At 47.4% G+C, this 20682-nt stretch overlaps 1 protein-coding gene across 16 annotated transcripts in view; it reads left to right on the top strand.

Moving 5' to 3' along the window:
* The window catches only part of syne1b (spectrin repeat containing, nuclear envelope 1b), a 667652-nt gene that overhangs the window by 177847 nt on the left and 469123 nt on the right, over nucleotides 1-20682 (top strand). For all 16 annotated transcript variants that reach the window (XM_038805568.1, XM_038805603.1, XM_038805543.1 and 13 more), the window contains 8 exons: nucleotides 1374-1542; nucleotides 4772-4868; nucleotides 4993-5195; nucleotides 10712-10876; nucleotides 12118-12270; nucleotides 13240-13383; nucleotides 16755-16928; nucleotides 17022-17180. In XM_038805568.1, coding sequence (XP_038661496.1) covers nucleotides 1374-1542; nucleotides 4772-4868; nucleotides 4993-5195; nucleotides 10712-10876; nucleotides 12118-12270; nucleotides 13240-13383; nucleotides 16755-16928; nucleotides 17022-17180 — 1264 coding nt within the window. The remainder of the gene's footprint in view (nucleotides 1-1373; nucleotides 1543-4771; nucleotides 4869-4992; nucleotides 5196-10711; nucleotides 10877-12117; nucleotides 12271-13239; nucleotides 13384-16754; nucleotides 16929-17021; nucleotides 17181-20682) is intronic.

Below are 20682 nucleotides of genomic sequence, written 5' to 3'. Positions count from 1 at the left end.
GGCTGGAAGCCTGGTTAATTTCTGGGAATCTTAAACTTGTCTTTTCAGTGACTGTGACCTTTCGATGTGTAAATTTCTCACAACCTGGGTGGGCTGAAAATGAATGGATGTTATATGCTGAGGGCCTGATGCAATTCCTGGAGTGTCTTTGTGGAATTTGACATTTTGGCCCAGTTCTGTGGCTGAATTAGAGATTCTACAAATGGACACTGGGTGAATATGTGATGACAGCGAACTGAGGCTCTCTGAAGAAAGGAACGTGAGATCTTGTATAGCACCTTGTAGATCCTCAACGTGTCTCAAAGTCGGGCGACCACTGACACTCTTGAAGTGTCATCTCTGTTATAACATAGACAAACACAGCAGCCAATTTGTACACAGTAAGATCCCACAAACAGCAATGCAATAACAGGCTGATAACCTTTTTTAAAATTTAGAGTACCCAATTCATTTTTTCCAATTAAGGGGAAATTTAGCGTGGCCAATCCACCAACCCTGCATATGTTTGGGTTGTGGGGGTGAAACCCACGCAAACACGGGGAGAAGGTGCAAACTTCACACGGACAGTGACCCAGAGCTAGGATCGAACCTGGGACCTCGGTGCCGTGAGCCAGCTGTGCCAACCACAGTGCCACCGTGCTGCCCTCCAGGCTGATCACCTGAGGGATGAATGTTGACTCAACCAAACAATGTTGCGCCGAGATGATTGTCGGTTTTTAATTGGTTTTATCCTTTACGGTATCAGCACCAGTGTAAATTGGAAACCGCGGTACTCTCTGATGTAGACAGCCCACACTGCTTTCTGGTGGCAGCGTCCTAGCTCGAGAGCTGGGTAGATTTTCCTGTCGACTGGCTGCGCTCTCACCTCTCAACCTATAGTCTGTGGGCTCACACTCCAATCCAAAGACTTGAGGACAAAACCTAGACCGATCGTGATTATTATTATGATTTTCAAATGAAACATTAAACTGATTGGCTGTAAGGTCACAGAAGGCACGATATAAATGCAATGTTTCTTACTTTTTCCTTTCTTTAAAAAAAAATTTAGATTACCCAATTCATTTTTTCCAATTAAGGGGCAATTTAGCGTGGTCAATCCACCTAGCCTGCACATTTTTGGGTTGTGGGGGCGAAACCCACATAAATACGGGGAGAATGTGCAAACTCCACACGGACAGTGACCCAGAACTGGGATCGAACCTGGGACCTTGGCGCCGTGAGGCAGCAGTGCTAACCCACTGCACCATCGTGCTGCCCTTTTTTCCTTTGTTTAAGGGAACAGTGATGTGAATGGCTCACCTACATGCGCCTGTGCCATTGCCTGTGGTCAGTCAGTTCCTCGCATTAACCTCACGTTCAATTCCTCCTTCCAGGTTTGATTTCATTGCGTCTGCATCCAAGCTCCATTTAACAAGGTTGGACTTCCTTGAGTTGAAGTATCGTCTTCTGGCATTTCTGGTCCTCGCTGAAACCAAGCTTAAATCGTGGATCATCAAATATGGCAGGAAAGAAGCAGTTCAACATCTCCTCCAGAGTTATATTGTGAGGAACATTTCAGTGAAATTATGTAATCAGGAATATATCAGTGAAATTATGTTTTTAGAGACCATTGTGGGCATTTTTTTGTGGTTACTTGGAAAGAGTTACCTTACTTTAAAAACAGGATAAAGTGGTAACAGTGATTATAACCTCAAAACCAATAAAGTTTACAAAGTACTAATATAAAGTAGGCAGTACTTAAAAAAGTTAGACACTGTATCAAATATATGTCAGTAATTAGTATTTAAAACATGAGATAGTGCAGTCTTCTTACACAGTCATTTAATAGATAGTAAAAATCTAGAAGGATTATACAGTCACAAATCTAGTCACGCGCTATTGCAAAACTCAACTCCAATTTAAAAATTTTTTTTTAGTGTATCCAATTCATTTTTTCCAATTAAGGGGCAATTTAGTGTGTTCAATCCACCCACCCTGCACATCTTTGGGGTTGTGGGGGCAAAACCCACACAAACACGGGGAGAATGTGCAAACTCTACATGGACAGTGACCCGGAACCGGGATTGAACCTGGGATCTCAGCACCGTGAGACTGCAGTGCTAACCCACTGCACCACAGTGCTGCCCTCTGAACTCCACTATAACAAATGCATTGAACCAAATGCAATTGCTTTATTCCTCCAAAATACCACAGGTTAAAACTAATTTAACGACGAGCAGTCATTGTTATTCTCTCCTCCTTCCCCCTTATACATTCCTTCTAACTTTCCATTGCTTGATAACACACAATTGCGATAAGGTTTTATCGTGTACCAAGATGTAGGCTTGCGCACTCAATCTTGAAAGCTGAAGAATTAAGTATAACAGGGGTCTCTTTGGCAGTTGATCAGTAATTAACTCACTCGTATGTTACCTCTATGCTTGTCTAAAAATCCTATGATGCCTTTCTGTGCCAACATGAAGCTGAACAGTCACATGATAACAAATACTAAAATCCTCTATTGGTTATAGTTTAAAAATATAATATACTATTAGGTTGATCGATTAATATAAATTGATTATGTGTAGACTAAACTAAAGTTAATTATTAAACATCACTTTCGCGACAATATATCAGTGAAATTTTATAATTAGGAATATTCATGGAAATAATATAATCAGGAATATTTTAGTGAAATTATAAAATCAGGAATAGTTCAGTGAAATTATATAATAAGGAATATTTCTTTTTTTAAATAAATTTAGAGTGCCCAATTATTTTTTTCCAATTAAGGTGCAAATTAGCATAGCCAGTTCACCTGACCTGCACCTCTTTGGGTTGTGGGGGTGAGACCCACGCAGACACGGGGAGAAATTGCAAACTGCACACGGACAGTGACCTGGAGCCGGGATTGAACCGAGATTCTCAGTGGCGTGGAGCGGCAGTGCTAACCACTGCGCCACCTTGCCGCCTCGGTAATCAGGAATATTTTGGTGAAATTATAAAATCAGGAATAGTTCAGTGAAATTATATAATCAGGAATATTTCAGTTAGTTTATATAATCAGGAATAATTCAATGAGATTATATAGTCATGAATATTTCAATGCGATTATATGATCAGGAATATATCAGTGAAATTATATAATGAGGAATATTTCAGTTAAAGATAATTGTGTGGATCATATTTCATTGATATTATATTAAGGGAGGAGGTATTGTGATGCAATGGGTGCCATCCCTGTTTCTGAATCAGAGTCTCCAGGTTCGAGTTCCACTCGAACATACAATACCTACAATGCAGAAGGAGGCCATTCACCCCATCGAGTCTGCATTGACCCTTTGGATGAGTACTCTACACATATCACCCCCCCCCCCCCCCCCCCCCCCCCCCCCCCCCACACACACACACATTACCTGTCAGCCCATAACATAACCTGTACATCTCTGGACACTAAGTGACAATTTATCATGGCTAATCCACCTAATCCACACGTCTTTGGACTTTGGGAGGAAACCGGAGCAACCGAAGGTAACCCATATACAGACGGGGATAACGTACAGACTTCACACAGACAGTCACCCATGGCTAGAATTGAACCCGGGGCCCTGGCGCTGTGAGGCAGCAGTGCATGCCACTGTGCTGGCCTCCAGGACTTGATGGCCACCAAAGGTTCACGATGCAACCAAACAGGCCTCAAGCAACTTGTAAATACTTCAAACACACCTACAGAATAGGGGCAGAGTCTTCTGGTCAGCCATCCTTGGGGCCGAGTGGCGCCCCTGAAGCTATAGCCTCTGGCGACCATAGGCAACCTGTTATGGGACAAGAACAGAAAGGGAAAGGACGGGCAGCACGGTGGCCTAGTGGTTAGCACAACCGCCTCACGGCGCTGAGGTCCCAGGTTCGATCCCGGCTCTGGGTCACTGTCTGTGTGGAGTTTGCACATTCTCCCCGTGTCTGCGTGGGTTTCGCCCCCACAACCCAAAAATGTGCAGAGTAGGTGGATTGGCCATGCTAAATTGCCCCTTAATTGGAAAAAATAATTGGGCACTCTAAATTTTTTTTTTTAAAAAGAAAGGGAAAGGACATATGCACATACTTTGTCTGCCTCTTGTGCCACTAGGCATGGGAAGAGAAACGAAGAAGAAAACAAAGATTATGTTAAGGAATATTGCTGTTTTCCACACGTACTGTAACATTGGTAATGACTGTACCATTGTGTAAGCAATCAACAAGTTATATAAAGCTCAGATTAGATACTATCTGAAGAAATATGACCTACACCTCATGAATGATACATTGACCTCAAAGAGGGTGCAGTTTAGATTCATCAGATTGATATCGGGGCTAAAAAAAGTTGCATATCTTCGCTTGTATCCTTGAGTATTGAAGTTTGAGAGCTGGTCTATTCAATTCTTTTAAACTGGTCAAAGGATTTGATAGGGTAGATAGCGAGAAATGATTTCCTTTTGTGGGGGGGGGGGGGTTGTGGGGAGTCGAGAATAAGGGGCATAACCTTGATATTAGGGGTAGGCTGTTCAGGGGTGATGTCAGGCAACACTCGTTCATACAAACGGTAGTGGAAATCTAGATCACTCTCCCCCAAAAATCTATTGAGATTCTTCAGAACCGAAACCTAAACCTCACATCCTTCCCTTTATGTTCTCTCTTGAGATAAAGGCAACAAACTATTGGTTACTTTTATAATTACTTTTAGTTCCAACAAGCATGTAGTGATTTGTGTGCAGGACACCCAAATCTTGCTGACCTCTTTGTTCTTTCTCTGCAGGCATTTGTCGAGGGCAACAAATTTTTTGGACACTATGAAGTCACCTTTCAATCCCTGAAGCAGGCGGCTGACGCATACTTGAAAGTTGAGGACTCAGGTAACCAACTGCTTGTTAATGCCGACTCCCTTCCCATGCTGGATGAATGCCCTGATGACTGGCCCTCGCCCGACTTCCGTGCCCCACTGCTCGGGATCGTAACCTATTACTTCTGTTCCTGTAGCTGAAGAGAGAGAAAACGTCAACAAGTTCCTGACCGACTCGTTGGTGCAATGGCGCAATCTGTCTGTGGAGGTGCGCAGTGTCAGGAGCATGCTGGAAGAGGTGGTTACTAACTGGGACAAGTACAGCAATACAGTGACAGGCCTACAGGCCTGGCTGGAAGATGCGGAGAAGATGCTGAATCAACCAGAACTCGCCAAGAAGGTAACACTCGACTATAGGACGTTAGTAAAGTCTGCCAACCTCTAATTGAGACTGCCATTGTAGAATGTGGAGACTTCCAGTATAATTTTTATTTATTTTAAACAACCTAAAGATCAGGGCCATGAGAAAGTGAACTGGTAAAAAAGGGCATGAAAATAGAAAATTCCGGATAAACTCAGCATGTCTGGCACATCTATGGAGAGAAACAGGGTTGGTTTCAGATCTAATTGATCCTTCTACAGGGGTATAGGGACAATAATGAGCTGCAGGAGGGCAAATAGTGAGTCAGCGTGGGACAATTAGCTAGGGTGGAGCAATACTGAGTGGGAAGAGTCCATGGTGAGCTAGCATTGGGTAAGAGTTACCATCAGATCAGTCATGATCTTAGTGAATGGCGGAGCAAGTTCAAGGGTACGAGTGGCCTGTTTCTGCTCCAAATTCATAAGTAAAGTACATATAAGAGTGAGTCAATATGGTGTTAATAGTGAGTGAATGTAGGGAAAGGATGAATTGCTATTAGGAAAATAGTGATCAGATATAAAGCAATAATAAGCTTGTGTTGAAGTAACAGCAAGTTCATAAGAACATAAGAACTAGGAGCAGGAGTAGGCCACCTGGCCCCTCGAGCCTGCTCCACCATTCAATGAGTTAATGGCTGATCTTTTGTGGACTCAGCTCCACTTTCCGGCCTGAACACCATAACCCTTAATCCCTTTATTCTTCAAAAAACTATCTACCTTTACCTTAAAAACATGTAATGAAGGAGCCTCAACTGCTTCACTGGGCAAGGAATTCCATAGATTCACAACCCTTTGGGTGAAGAAGTTCCTTCTAAACTCAGTCCTAAATCTACTTCCCCTTATTTTGAGGCTATGCCCCCTAGTTCTGCTTTCACCCGCCAGTGGAAACAACCTGCCCGCATCTATCCTATCTATTCCCTTCATAATTTTATATGTTTCTATAAGATCCCCCCTCATCCTTCTAAATTCCAACGAGTACAGTCCCAGTCTACTCAACCTCTCCTCATAATCCAACCCCTTCAGCTCTGGGATTAACCTAGTGAATCTCCTTTGCACACCCTCCAGCACCTGTACGTCCTTTCTCAAGTAAGGAGACCAAAACTGAACACAATACTCCAGGTGTGGCCTCACTAACACCTTATACAATTGCAGCATAACCTCCCTAGTCTTAAACTCCATCCCTCTAGCATGAAGGACAAAATTCCATTTGCCTTCTTAATCACCTGTTGCACCTGTAAACCAACTTTCTGTGACTCATGCACTCGCACACCCAGGTCTCTCTGCACAGCAGCGTGCTTCAATATTTTATCATTTAAATAATAATCCCGTTTGCTGTTATTCCTACCAAAATGGATAACCTCACATTTGTCAACATTGTATTCCATCTGCCAGACCCTAGCCCATTCACTTAACCAATCCAAATCCCTCTGCAGACTTCCAGTATCCTCTGCACTTTTCGCTTTACCACTCATCTTAGTGTCATCTGCAAACTTGGACACATTGCCCTTGGTCTCCAACTCCAAATCATCTATGTAAATTGTGAACAATTGTGGGCCCAACACGGATCCCTGAGGGACACCACTAGCTACTGATTGCCAACTAGAGAAACACCCATTAATCCCCACTCTTTGCTTTCTATTAATTAACCAATCCTCTATCCATGCTACTACTTTACCCTTAATGCCATGCATCTTTATCTTATGCAGCAACCTTTTGTGTGGCACCTTGTCAAAGGCTTTCTGGAAATCCAGATATACCCCATCTATTGGCTCCCCGTTATCTACTGCACTGGTAATGTCCTCAAAAAATTCCACTAAATTAGTTAGGCACGACCTGCCCTTTATGAACCCATGCTGCGTCTGCCCAATGGGACAATTTCTATCCAGATGCCTCACTATTTCTTCCTTGGTGATAGATCCCAGCATCTTCCCTACTACCGAAGTTAAGCTCACTGGCCTATAATTACCCGCTTTCTGCCTACCTCCTTTTTTAAACAGTGGTGTCACGTTTGCTAATTTCCAATCTACCGGGAGCACCCCAGAGTCTAGTGAATTTTGGTAAATCATCATTAGTACATCTGCAATTTCCCTAGCCATCTCTTTTAGCACTCTGGGGTGCATTCCATCAGGGCCAGGAGACTTGTCTACCTTTAGCCCCATTAGCTTGCCCATCACTACCTCCTTAGTGATAACAATCTTCTCAAGGTCCTCACCCGTCATAGCCTCATTTCTATCAGTCACTGGCATGTTATTTGTGTCTTCCACTGAGAAGACTGACCCAAAAAACCTGTTCAGTTCCTCAGCCATTTCCTCATCTCCCATTATTAAAACTCCCTTCTCATCCTCTAAAGGACCAATATTTACCTTAGCCACTCTTTATAGTGTTATAGGGATCAGTAAAAATCAGTAAAGAATTGACCCGGTGGGCACATTGAAGTGCGTGTTAGATGTACCTCATGCTGGAATGTTCAAGGTGATGTCCGCAAGTGAAGAGTTGAGATGAGTTTGGCATTTGGGAGGAATTCAGGATCAGGTGGGGTAAGTCAACTCACAGCATACTTTGTATTTCGATTCAAATAGCAATTCGGCAAATAAATTAAGGACTTTATCTGAACAGGGATGGAGTTTAGTTAACCCAAAATTAGTCAAACCAACTCAAAAGATTGATTCAAATCCAAGTACGTTCAGTGCCAACTGAGTTTCACATTGGTTTGAAAAACACTGACGGGAAACTAACCACAGCCCACATTGAACAAATGCGCCCATTTGTGGGTCTTCAAGGAGCCTCTTCAAATTAAACTTCTTTTTAGATGCAGAGATACCGGCAGATGCTTTTAAAAACATTTCTGAATGTTAATAAATATTGAATTTCTCAAGAAATTGTTTAGAATGCAGCAGTGAAGCAAATAAATGTTTCTTTTTAAAGTCGTTTCACTTATTTAAAATCAGGGCCGGAGTCTCCCCTACCCGGCGGGGCGGGGGATCCCGGCGTAGCGGAGTGGCGCCAACCACTCCGGCGTCGGGCCTCCCCAAAGGTGCGGAATTCTCCACACCTTTAGGGGCTAGGCCCACGCCGGAGTGATTTCCGCTCCGCCGGCCGGCGCCAAAACTGGCACCAAAGGCCTTTGGCGCTACGCCGCCTGGCGTCGGGGCTGGCCGAAAGGCCTTCACCGCATGCGCCAGAGCGTCAACGGCCGCTGATGTCACCACCGGCGCATGCGCGGTAGGGGGGGGGTCTCTTCCGCCTCCGCCATGGTGGAGGCCGTGGCGGCGGCGGAAGAAAAAGCGTGCCCCAACGGCACTAGCCCATCTGCCGATCGGTGGGCCCCGATCGCAGGCCAGGCCCCGTGGGGGCACCCCCCGGGGTCCGATCGCCCCGTGCACCCCCCAGGACTAGGGAGGCCCGCCAATCCCGCCGGTACCAGAGGTGGTTTAAACTACGTCGGTGGGATTAGCCTGTCAGCGGCGGGATTTTGGCCCATCGCGGGCCAGAGAATCACCGCCGTGGGCACGCCGATTGGCACGGGGGGCACGCCAGTCGGCGGGGCGTGATTCCTGCTCCCGCCGATTCCCGGGTGGCGGAGAATTCTGGCCACGGCGGGGGTGGGATTTACGCCGGCCCTGGGCGATTCCCTGACCCTGTGGGGGGTCAGAGAATTCCACCCCAGACGTTAAGATCTGGGACCAGATCCCAACATTTGTTAGGATACCAGACAAGAACACCAAACAGTTTTTAAAACTTTATAACACTGTGAGGAAAGGATACTTTACCACAACAGTGAAGATTCTGACCAATTGGTATCTTTTATGTTGAAACAAACTTTAATTTAAATGCAGAATCAACCACATTAATATCAAAGAAATAACTTTACAATGAACAGTTACACAGTTCTTAAGCATAAGGAAAAACTTGCTTACTATCTATACCTGTTACTAACTCCAATTAAGCAACCTAATACAGTTCAAATGTCACTTATAAATAAAGTTAACGGGCAGCACGGTGGCGCAGTGGTTAGCATTGCTGCCTCACGGCACCGAGGTCCCAGGTTCGATCCCAGCTCTGGGTCACTGTCCGTGGGGATTTTGCACATTCTTCCCGAGTTTGAGTGAGTTTCGCCCCCACAGCCCAAAAAGATGTCCAGGTTAGGTGGATTGACCACACTAAATTGCCCCTTAATTGGAAAAAATGAATTGGATACACTAAAATTTAAAAGTAAATAAATAAATAAAGTTAACAAAACAGGTTTACTTGCTTATCTGTGTAGACCTTTGGAGAGATGGAGGAGATGTAAGCATGGGCTGTTTGAGTGGACTCACCAATGTGACACATGGGTTTCCCGGCAATAAGGGGTACTGTCACCGTGAAATCCCGTTGACATCGGCAGGGTCGGTAGATCCTGCTGGCGGGCTGTCTCCGTTATTGAAAAACACACGGCGGGGTGGGTGGTAAATCCCGCCCACAGTCTGGATACTTTAACCTAGTTCTTTAATAATATCATTGCAACAAATATATTCCTTAATTCAGGCTTTAAAAAAAGCCTTACTGCAACAGATGTAAGGTACAATATATATCCCAATCTCTTATACTCATTACACGGGTCACTCACAGGTTTATTGAAAATGCTAATTATGTGTGAAAAACTCACTTGCAGCCTAATAAATTAATGGCTCTAGGTTACCAATCAGGAATATACTGAGGGATATTTGTAGCGGCAAAACAAATAGACAATTACCTTCTGAAAAGCTGCTTGAATATGCTGCTTCTTGGTAGATTTTGTGTTTGTGGTTATGCAAATGAGTTAGATCAGAAACTTACACCATAGTTTATCTTTGAAAAATATTCGTAATTATCAGCGCAATTTACGCCGAATTGTCAGTTTGTGCCCAAAGCGGAAACTCAAGCCTGATTAAAGGAAACTGGAGCACTGTACGGATCACCAGCACCACCTCAATGCTCTTTAGATAGGGAATGTCTTTGGAGTGCAGTCACTGTTGTTATGCAGGCAGATTGCAGTGGCCATTTTATGCACAGTAAGATTCCACAAACGGTGTGTTGATGAAAGGTCGATTAATCTGCTTTTGGTGGTGGTTGATGATAGAATATTGGCCGAGGGCAAAGGTGAGAACTCTTTTTGCTTTTCTCCAAATGAGTACCTTGAGCTCTTTAACACCCTCCTCCATCATACTGACAGGAGCTCAGTGTGTTTCTTCAGGTGGAGTGTACCTATGCATATGCAGCACTTCCTCGGCCATCTGTGGCTGCATACAATTAAGGCCATTGGCTGGAGCACTGGAGTGGAACACTTTGACTCCCAAGTCCCAGCACCTTGAGCCAAGGTGACATTTAAAGAAGGTTACAAAGTGGATCAACCATTGTTGCCTGCGTTTTACACAAATGGTGAAGTTGTGTCGCGGGATAGTTTCCCCATCAAAAGCAGTTGTTGATATTTAACATTCAGTGTTCCATTCTTACATTACTTACATTTTGTGTTTGAAGGACTTCTTCCGACACCTCCCTCACTGGATCCAACAGCACTCTGTAATGAACGACGCGGGAAATTTCCTCATTGAGACATGCGATGAGTTGGTCTCTCGCGACCTAAAACAGCAGCTACTCTTACTCAACGGACGTTGGCGGGAGCTCTTCGTCAAAGTGAAACATGTAGGTTGTCCTGGGTCCCATCATTCCTTCTTATAAGGTTGAATATAATAGAGAATCCTGGCAGCTGCCAGTGCTCAGTGACCTGGATAAGAGCTGCGAAAAGTGTACACACCGGTGACAGGAGCAGATTACTGGCCATATAATAATAATAATCTTTATTGTCACAAGTAGGCTTATACTGCAATGAAGTTACTGTGAAAAGTACCTAGTTGCCACATTCTGGTCCCTGTTCGGGTACACAGGAAGAATTCAGAATGTCCAATTCACCTAACAGCACGTCTTTCAGGACTTGAACTAAGTCGCTGTGCACAGAATGGAGAGGTCACCATTATTCTTTTGTGGCTGCCATTGGGAAGGCCAACAATTATTCTCCATCCCCAGTTTGCCCTAGAAGATGAAAGTGGTTATCCTTCCTGCGACTATATTCCCTTTTACACCTTGATGGCTTGCTGGGTCACTTCCGTTCACAGGCGCGTTATGGAATCACTTGTATGGCTCCATTCCATGCTTGCGGCAAGTGGTCACAGTGGTTAGCACTGCTGCCTCACAGCTCCAGGGCCCCGGGTTCAATTCCGGCCTAGGGTGACGGTCTGTGTAGAGTTTGTACTTTCTCCCCATGTCTGGATTTCCTCCGGGTGCTCCGGTTTCCTCCCACAGTCCAAAGATGTGCACGTTTGGTGAACTGGCCGTGATTGCCCCTTAGTATCCAAAGATTAGGTGGGGTTACAGGGATAGGGCGGAGGAGTCGGCCAAGGTAGGATGCCCTTTCAGAGGGTCGATGTAGACTCGATGAGCCCAATGGCCTCCTTCTGCATTGTAGTAATTCTAATTCGATGTTCCCGAAAAAAGGTAGTTGGATTTTCATAACGGTCTTCAAGGGAGAAAATCATGTGCTTCCCACCAAACGGAGCTCTGCGAAATGATTAGATATTGCTGTTCAATCAGAATACTTCAGTGGCAACCATTTTGTTTTGCTTAATGGATGCCACTATTTAATTATACGCCAGGTAATCATTAAACACAATTCTTTATTGTATGTTAATACCCTCTGTGTCCACAATGCTTCCAGCAGCTTGTATTTAAGTAAAGACGCAGAGAAATTATTTCATAAATTTTTGCACATCAATGGGATTAAACGTCTTTAGAGCTACCAACCTACCTGGCTAGGAGGTGGTTCTGTATCCTGCAGCTGGGTTGTTTCAATCACTCAAGCTATTGCAACGATGTGTTCCTGTTTGCAGTATGCACGGGCCGATGAGATGGACAAACTAAAGAAGGAGTATCTGGATGGGGTATCTGCTTTGAAGAGCTTCGTGGAGACAGCCAACGAAAAACAAAATGCCCCGGTGGATGTGTCTTTCCTCAACGTCAAGACCTACGTGCAAGATATAGAGGTACCAGAATCTGTATGACCGAACGAGTGGGACAGATTTTCGACTTGGCATCTGAGTGTAAAACTGCATTCCAGCTGGCCTGTTGGGTGATTCCACGATGCTGGTTTTACACCCCGGGCCCCTCCTGAAAATCTAACACGCGTGGTGAGCGGAAGATTGTCAGGATGAGAGGCAGTGAGAGCCAGAGTAGGAGAAACAACTTTATACTGAGATAATTGTTCAATGCATTGTTATTTTGTGTGACAGGTTGCGTTGAGAAGATTGAGGTAACATTTTTTAAATGGGTGGTGGGTAAAGAGATATTGAGGAAGAATATCCCTCAAAAGCAATTTCTATGAAACAATTCTATGATCAACATATTCGTAGAGAATGTGTTGGTGTGTGTATGTATCCTTGTGTTGTGTGTATGCTCAAAATATCATGTATACATCAATGTATGTATATGTGGTGGTGGTACCTCAATGGTATAATACAGAGAGGGGCTTTCTGAATAGGTACAGAAAATCCCAGGGTGGGATTTTTCAGCCCTTCCCACTGGCAGGATCTGACAGTCCTGCTGAAGGTGATCCCCTCGCGGCAGGTTCCCGCATGAAGGGACGGGCGAGCCATACAAAAATGAAGTGGACGTTGGCAAAACCAGAAGATCCCACTGGCGGCCAATGGTGCATCGCTGAAAAACACGCCACAGGACACCGGAAAGTCCTGGCCCCAATGTTGACCATCTGGGTGCCTGTCCAATGCAAGTCATCAATGAAAGTTTGGGTTACTATTGTTGATGCATGGATATGAAGACCTTCCAAGTGGTGCTAATGGTGACACTGTTGTAATGTACAGTAAACTGAACCACAGCGATTCTTTGAAGCACACGGACTGGCCTCTGTCATAGGCCTAGCTTCAGTGGCTTTAGTTCCTGGATGACCTTGTTGGATTGTTACGTGCTGTTGTTTGTGTTTCTTTTGTGCTGTGCAGGTCATAAAGCAAAAGGTGCCAATAATGGAAGCTCAGTACAAACTGGTCTCCAAGATAGCCCAGCAGCTAACAAAGGACACGCCCCAGGATGAAGTAACACAGATGCTGGCCACAATGTCGACTGTTAAGGATCAGCTGATAAAAGTAAGAATCAGCCTTTGCACCAGGCAGGGGTCAGAAACCTGAGTTGGAATGATAATAGAATTGTTACAACACAGAAGAAGGCCATTCGGCCCATCACATCCATACTGACTCTCCAAAGGAGCAGTTCATGTCCTGCCACTCCCCATGTCCCTCCACATTCCTTCTCTTCTAGCTATTTAGAAAAATGTACATCACAGAAAGAAGCCACTCTGCCCATTGTGTCTGTGCCGCCCGAAATACGAGCCACTCAACCTCATCCTGCTTTCCAGCATTTGATGCGCAGCCCTGCAGGTTACAGCACTTGAGGTGCAAATTCAGATATCCTTTAAATGATGTGAGGGTTTCTGCCTCTACTACGCTTTCAGGCAGTGACTTCCAGACGCCCACAACCCTCAGATGCCCTTCTAATCTTTCCACCAATCGCTTTACATCTATGCCCCCGAGCCACTGACCTCTCTGCTGAACTAAACAGGCCCTTCCCATCCACCCAATCCAGGCCCCTCACGATCTTGTACAGCTCAATCAAATTTCCCCTCAGCCTCCTTTGTTCCAAGGAAGCCCACCAATCACTCCTCTTCGCTGCCTCGTTAACAGAGGGTTAGGTCAGCATGGTCAGAAGTATGTCCGCTCTTAGAGTTCTGTACCAGACTGGAAAATACCAATGTGTCTGTCTGACCAGTGTGGTCTTTGGGTCAGTGTGGACTGTCAGGCCTATGTGTCCATGTAAGCATGGACTGTTTGAGTGGATTCACCAATGTGACCTATCTGAAATATTGTGATCCCAATCTCAGGCGGCAGGTTAATCTCCTATTATTAAACTTTCCCAGTCACTCCAAGACACACCACTACCCACCCCCCACAGTGAATCCCAGACACTGCAGCACTTCCTAAGTACTGCCCTACCAACTGTGCAGCACTCCCTCAGTTGTACACCCCAACCAGTGCAACACTCCCTCAGTATTGACCCTCTGACAGAGCAGCACTCCCTCAGTACTGACCCTCTGACCGTGCAGCACCCCTCAGTACTGACCCTCTGACCATGCAGCACTCCCTCAGTACTGACCCCCTGACAGAGCTGCACTCCCTCAGCGCTGACCCTCTGACAGTGCAGCGCTCCCTCAGTACTGACCCTGACAGTGAAACACTCCCTCAGTACTGACTTCTGACAGTGCAGCACTCCCTCAGCGCTGACCCTCTGACAGTGCAGCACTCCCTCAGCGCTGACCCTCTGACAGTGCAGCACTCCCTCAGCGCTGACCCTCTGACAGTGCAGCACTCCCTCAGTACTGACCCTCTGACCATGCAGCACTCCCTCAGTACTGACAACCCTGACAGAGCAGCACTCCCTCAGCGCTGACCCTCTGACAGTGCAGCACTCCCTCAGCGCTGACCCTCTGACAGTGCAGCACTCCCTCAGTACTGACCCTCTGATCATACAGCACTCCCTCAGTACTGACCCTCTGACCATGCAGCACTCCCTCAGTACTGACCCCCTGACAGAGCAGCACTCCCTCAGTACTGACCCTCTGACCGTGCAGCACCCCTCAGTACTGACCCTCTGACCGTGCAGCACCCCTCAGTACTGACCCTCTGACCATGCAGCACTCCCTCAGTACTGACCCTCTGACAGTGCAGCACTCCCTCAGTGCTAACCCCCTGACAAAGCACCCCTCCCTCAGTACTGACCCCCTGACAGAGCAGCACTCCCTCAGTGCTGACCCTCTGACAGTGCAGCATTCCCTCAGTACTGACCCCCTGACAGAGCAGCACTCCCTCAGTGCTGACCCTCTGACAGTGCAGCATTCCCTCAGTACTGACCCCCTGACAGTGCAGCACTCCCTCAGTGCTAACCCTCTGACAAAGCACCCCTCCCTCAGTACTGACCCCCTGACAGAGCAGCACTCCCTCAGTACTGACCCCCTGACAGAGCAGCACTCCCTCAGTACTGACCCTCTGACCGTGCAGCACCCCTCAGTACTGACCCTCTGACCATGCAGCACTCCCTCAGTACTGACCCCCTGACAGAGCAGCACTCCCTCAGTGCTAACCCTCTGACAGTGCAGCACTGTCTCAGTACTGACCCTCTGACCATGCAGCACTCCCTCAGTACTGACCCCCTGACAGAGCAGCACTCCCTCAGTGCTAACCCTCTGACAGAGCAGCACTGTCTCAGTACTGACCCTCTGACCATGCAGCACTCCCTCAGTACTGACCCCCTGACAGAGCAGCACTCCCTCAGTGCTAACCCTCTGACAGAGCAGCACTGTCTCAGTACTGACCCTCTGACCGTGCAGCACCCCTCAGTACTGACCCTCTGACCGTGCAGCACCCCTCAGTACTGACCCCCTGACAGAGCAGCACTCCCTCAGTGCTAACCCTCTGACAGTGCAGCACTGTCTCAGTACTGACCCCCTGACAGAGCAGCACTCCCTCAGTACTGACCCCCTGACAGAGCAGCACTCCCTCAGTGCTAACCCTCTGACAAAGCACCCCTCCCTCAGTACTGACCCCCTGACAGAGCAGCACTCCCTCAGTACTGACCCCCTGACAGAGCAGCACTCCCTCAGTACTGACCCTCTGACCGTGCAGCACCCCTCAGTACTGACCCTCTGACCATGCAGCACTCCCTCAGTACTGACCCCCTGACAGAGCAGCACTCCCTCAGTGCTAACCCTCTGACAGTGCAGCACTGTCTCAGTACTGACCCTCTGACCATGCAGCACTCCCTCAGTACTGACCCCCTGACAGAGCAGCACTCCCTCAGTGCTAACCCTCTGACAGAGCAGCACTGTCTCAGTACTGACCCTCTGACCATGCAGCACTCCCTCAGTACTGACCCCCTGACAGAGCAGCACTCCCTCAGTGCTAACCCTCTGACAAAGCACCCCTCCCTCAGTACTATACTTGAGGGCTAGCCTACATTGTGCGTTTAAGTCTCTAGAGTGATGTTCACTCCAACAACCTTGAGAGTCTGAAGTACTGGTCCGTATTGATCACCAAACGAACATTTATGGCAAATAAAACAGAAAATGCTGGATAAATTCAGCAGATCTGGCAGCCTGTGCAGTGAGAGAAACAGGTGAAATGTCCTGATCTGAAATGTTAATTATGTTCCTCTCTCTGCAGAGGCTGCCTGAGGTTGGGTGGGGTTACGGGGATGGGGTGGTGGTGTGGGCTTGGGTGGGGTGCTCTTTCCAAGGGCCGGTGCAGACTCGATGGGCCGAATGGCCTCCTTCTGCACTGTAAATTCTAAAAAAAAAATCCCAGATGTGGAAGGGACAGTGTCCAAACTTACCCTACTAATAGAAATGTTCTGTAAGCTGTTTGATTTTGAAGCTTTGCCTGGCTGATGCCTGACTGTGTTTGCGCAGGTTCGAGAGCGCTGTCAGTGTCTGCTGCTGGAAGCTGAGCAGTTGTTGGCTCCGCTCGACGAGCTGGAGAAGCACATCACGGCATTCTTTGAACCACTGAGCAGAGCCAATCAGATCACCTCGCCTGCAGAAGCGGAGGGTCACTCTGTGGACAGTTTCAAGATGAGACATCAGGTTAGTCGAGATACTTCTTCAGCTCGGCAGAGTTTGATGGCAGAAACGTGGAACTAAAGCCTCTGTTCCTTTTATTCCCCCCCACCTCTGTAGGAATTGACAAATTGCCAAGACAAATGCAAGAAAGCCATGGCTGCGGCCGAGAGGGATATGCAGACAATTCAGAAACTGCTGACAGCCAGCAAAGTGCTGAGACACTTGGATTCCTCTGCCCTTCAGAAGAAACTCCTTCAGATTCAAACATCATTCCAGGTGGCTCCCCATTGTCTCTACCCCGAACCGTGTTCAAATCTTCACCTGCTCTGTACAGAGTGACACCGAGAGAGCGTGGGCAGGATCCTCCGTCCCTCCGCACCCGTTCTATGGGGCAGCCCCCCCCCCCCGCTGGCAGTGGGGTTCTCTGTCCCGGCAGCAGGCCAATAGGGTTTCCCATTGTGGACACCCCCACGCCGTCGGAAAATCCGCGAGCGCGAGTGCGCTGCCGGCGAAGTGGAGGATCCCGCCGATGGAGAATTCAGCCCCATGTCTTTATTTACCATGAATGCAAATTCCTGCAATCTTAAGAATGATAGCACCATGCAGCATTTGGGTAAGCCGTGACGTAGTGGTAATATCACTGGACTAGTAATCTATGTAAACCCAGGTTAATGCTCCGGGGACGCACGTTCATATCTCATCAAGGCAGCTGAATTTTAAATTCAGTTAATAAATTGGGAATATAAAGCTAACTTCAATCTCTGAAATGGTGACCATGACGACTATCATCGGTTGTCAGAAAAACCCAGCTGGTTCACTAATGTCCTTTAGAGAAGGAATCTGCTGTCCTTATCTGGTCTGGCCTATATGTGACCCCCAGACCCACAGCAATGTGGTTGACCCTCTGCCCTTTGCAATGGCCAGCAAGCTACTCAGTTCAAGGGCAATTAGGAATGGGCAGCAAATGTTGGCCTTGCCAGCGACGCTCACCTCTCAGAAAACATTTTTAAAATGACAGCCCGAACAGGCCATTTGTTTTATTGCTCCTGTGCCAGCTCTTTGTTCAAGCTATCAAATTACTTCTAATGTCCCATTCTCTCATCACAGACCCTCTATCGATCTGAAACTAATCCCATTGTTCCCTGCAGCCCTGTATTGGTCTCAAATCAATCCCTCTGCGTTCTTCTCTGCCCATTGATATCAAGTTAATCCCACTGCCCCATTCTCTCTTCAAGGCTGGTTTAGCACAGGGCTAAATGACAGGCTTTTAAAGCAGACCAAGGCAGGCCAGCAGCACGGTTCAATTCCCGTAACAGCCTCCCCGAACAGGCACCGGAATGTGGCGACTAGGGGCTTTTCACAGTAACTTCATTTGAAGCCTACTTGTGACAATAAGCGATTTTCATTTCATTTCATTTTATGAATCTAAAACCAATCCCACTGTCCAGTTCGGTCCCCATAGCCCAGCATTGATCTTAAAATAATCCCACTATTCCATACTCCCTGTATCAATTTCAAACCAATCCCACTGGTCTGCACTCTCCCCATATCCCTGTATCAATATAAAACCATACAAGCTGAATGTAGCGAAAAGTAAGGTATTCCCGGTGAATGAGCTGGGACAGTGGGCTAATTTAGTGTGGATGCCATTTACGGTAGCAAGGGATAGGTTTAGGTACTTGGGGATTCAGGTAGTGAAGGAATGGACAAGGCTCCATAAGTGCAACTTAACAAAGCTGGTGGAGGAGGCCAGGGAGCATCATAAGAGGTGGGATACACTGCCCTTAACACTGGCGGGGAGGGTCCAAGTGATGAAAATGAATATTCTGCCGAGGTTCTTGTTTATCTGTCAAGCTCTCCCGATCTTTATACCAAAGGCCTTTTTTCGGAAAGTGGACACGATCATTTCTGACTTTGTATGGGCGGGGAAGGTGCTGACGGTGGGCAGGACTCTGCTACAGAGGCAGAGGCAGCAGGGGGGATTGCCAAACTTGCTTCATTATTAGGCAGCGAATGTGGACAAGGTGCGGCAGTGGCGGGAAGGAGAAGCGGTAGAGTGGATTAGGGTGGAGGAGGAATCTTGTAAGGGTTCTAGTTTGAGGGTTATGGTGACGGCAGAGTTGCCAATGGCTCCGAGTAGGTATTCAGGGAGCCCGGTGGTGCGGTCCACGGTGAAGATATGGAATCAGCTGAGGAGGTATTTTAGGGTGGAAGGGATGTCGGTGCGAACACCGCTGTTTGAGATCCACCCCATTGCAGCGACTGCTGCTTCCGCATATGGAAGGGGAGGGGAGAATTGGGATTTATTCAAGTGCCTGGGGGAGCAGGCAGGCGAGCGGGTGGTGAAGATCAAGAAGAAATGGGAAGCAGAGTTGGGAGGGGAGATCAATTGAGGAGCATGGAGTGAGGCACTGCGGAGGGTAAACGGGACCTCCTCTTGGTAAATGTAGAACATAGAACATACAGTGCAGAAGGAGGCCATTCGGCCCATCGGGTCTGCACCGACCCACTTAAGCCCACACTTCCACCCTATCCCCGTAACCCAATAACCCCTCCTATCCTTTTTTGGACACTAAAGGCAATTTAGCATGGCCAATCCACCTAACCTGCACATCTTTGGAGTGTGGCAGGAAACTGGAGCACCCGGAGGAAACCCACGCAGACACTGGGAGAATGTGCAGACTCCGCACAGACAGTGGCCCAAGCCGGGAATCGAACCTGGGACCCTGGCGCTGTGAAGCCACAGTGCTAGCCACTTGTGCTACCATGCTGCCCACTAATTTTTTATTGTCACAAGTAGGCTTACATTAACACTGCAATGAAGTTACTGTGAAAAGCCCCTAATCGCCACATCCTGACACCTGTTTGGGTACACGGAGGGAGAATTCAGAATTCTCAGCTGGTACGGGAATTAAATCCATGCTGCTGGTCTTGTTCTGCATGACAAACCAGTTGTTGAGCCTACTGAGCTAAACCAGCCCCATCTTGTGCAAGGTTGAGCCTGATGCAGTTTAAGGTGGTGCACAGGGTGCATATGACTCAGGCAAGAATGAGTGAGTTCTTTCAGAGGGTAGCAGATGAGTGTGAGAGTTGTGGGCGTGGGCCAGCGAATCATGTGCACATGTTTCGGGGTTGCAAAAATTGGGAAGATTCTGGGTGGGAGTGTTCGCAGTCTTAGAGCCAGGATAGTGGAGGAGGGAGTGGGTAGGGACCCTTTGGTGGCGATATTTGGGGTCTCAGAGAAGCCAGAGCTCATGGAGAGGAGGAAGGCCGATGTCGTGGCTTTTGCCTGTCTGATTGCACGGCGACAAATTTTGCTGGAGTGGCGGTCGGCATCGCCACCGGGGGTAGCAGCTTGGTTGGGTGACCTGTACGACTTCCTGCGGTTAGAAAAGATAAAGTATGAGTTAAGGGGCTCAGCAGGGGAGTTTGCGAAAAGGGGATGTTTGTGACCGTGTTTGAGGAGCTGTTCGTCGCAGGGTGGTGGGGGGGGGGGGGGGGGGGGGGGGGGGGGTGAAAAAGGGGGAAAATCTGTACAGATTGTATAGTTGATTGTTGGGAAGTTTGTTCCCCGGGGTGTTTATTCGCTGTAGAATGTTGTAGCCATGCAAACTTGGGGAGAATGTGCAAACTCCACAGACAGTCACCCAGCTTGGAATTGAACCCGGGTCCCTGGTGCTGTGAGGCAGGAGTGGTAACCACTGTGCCAACAAGCCACCCGTCTGCATGGTTTCATGAAGGGGAAATCATGTCTGACAAATTTACAAGAGTTCTTTGA

This window comes from Scyliorhinus canicula, chromosome 1, assembly GCF_902713615.1.
Source record: "Scyliorhinus canicula chromosome 1, sScyCan1.1, whole genome shotgun sequence".
NCBI classification, from domain to species: domain Eukaryota; kingdom Metazoa; phylum Chordata; class Chondrichthyes; order Carcharhiniformes; family Scyliorhinidae; genus Scyliorhinus; species Scyliorhinus canicula.
The sequence above is the reverse complement of the archived record's forward strand: the minus strand, read 5'-3'. Positions and strand labels throughout refer to the sequence as shown.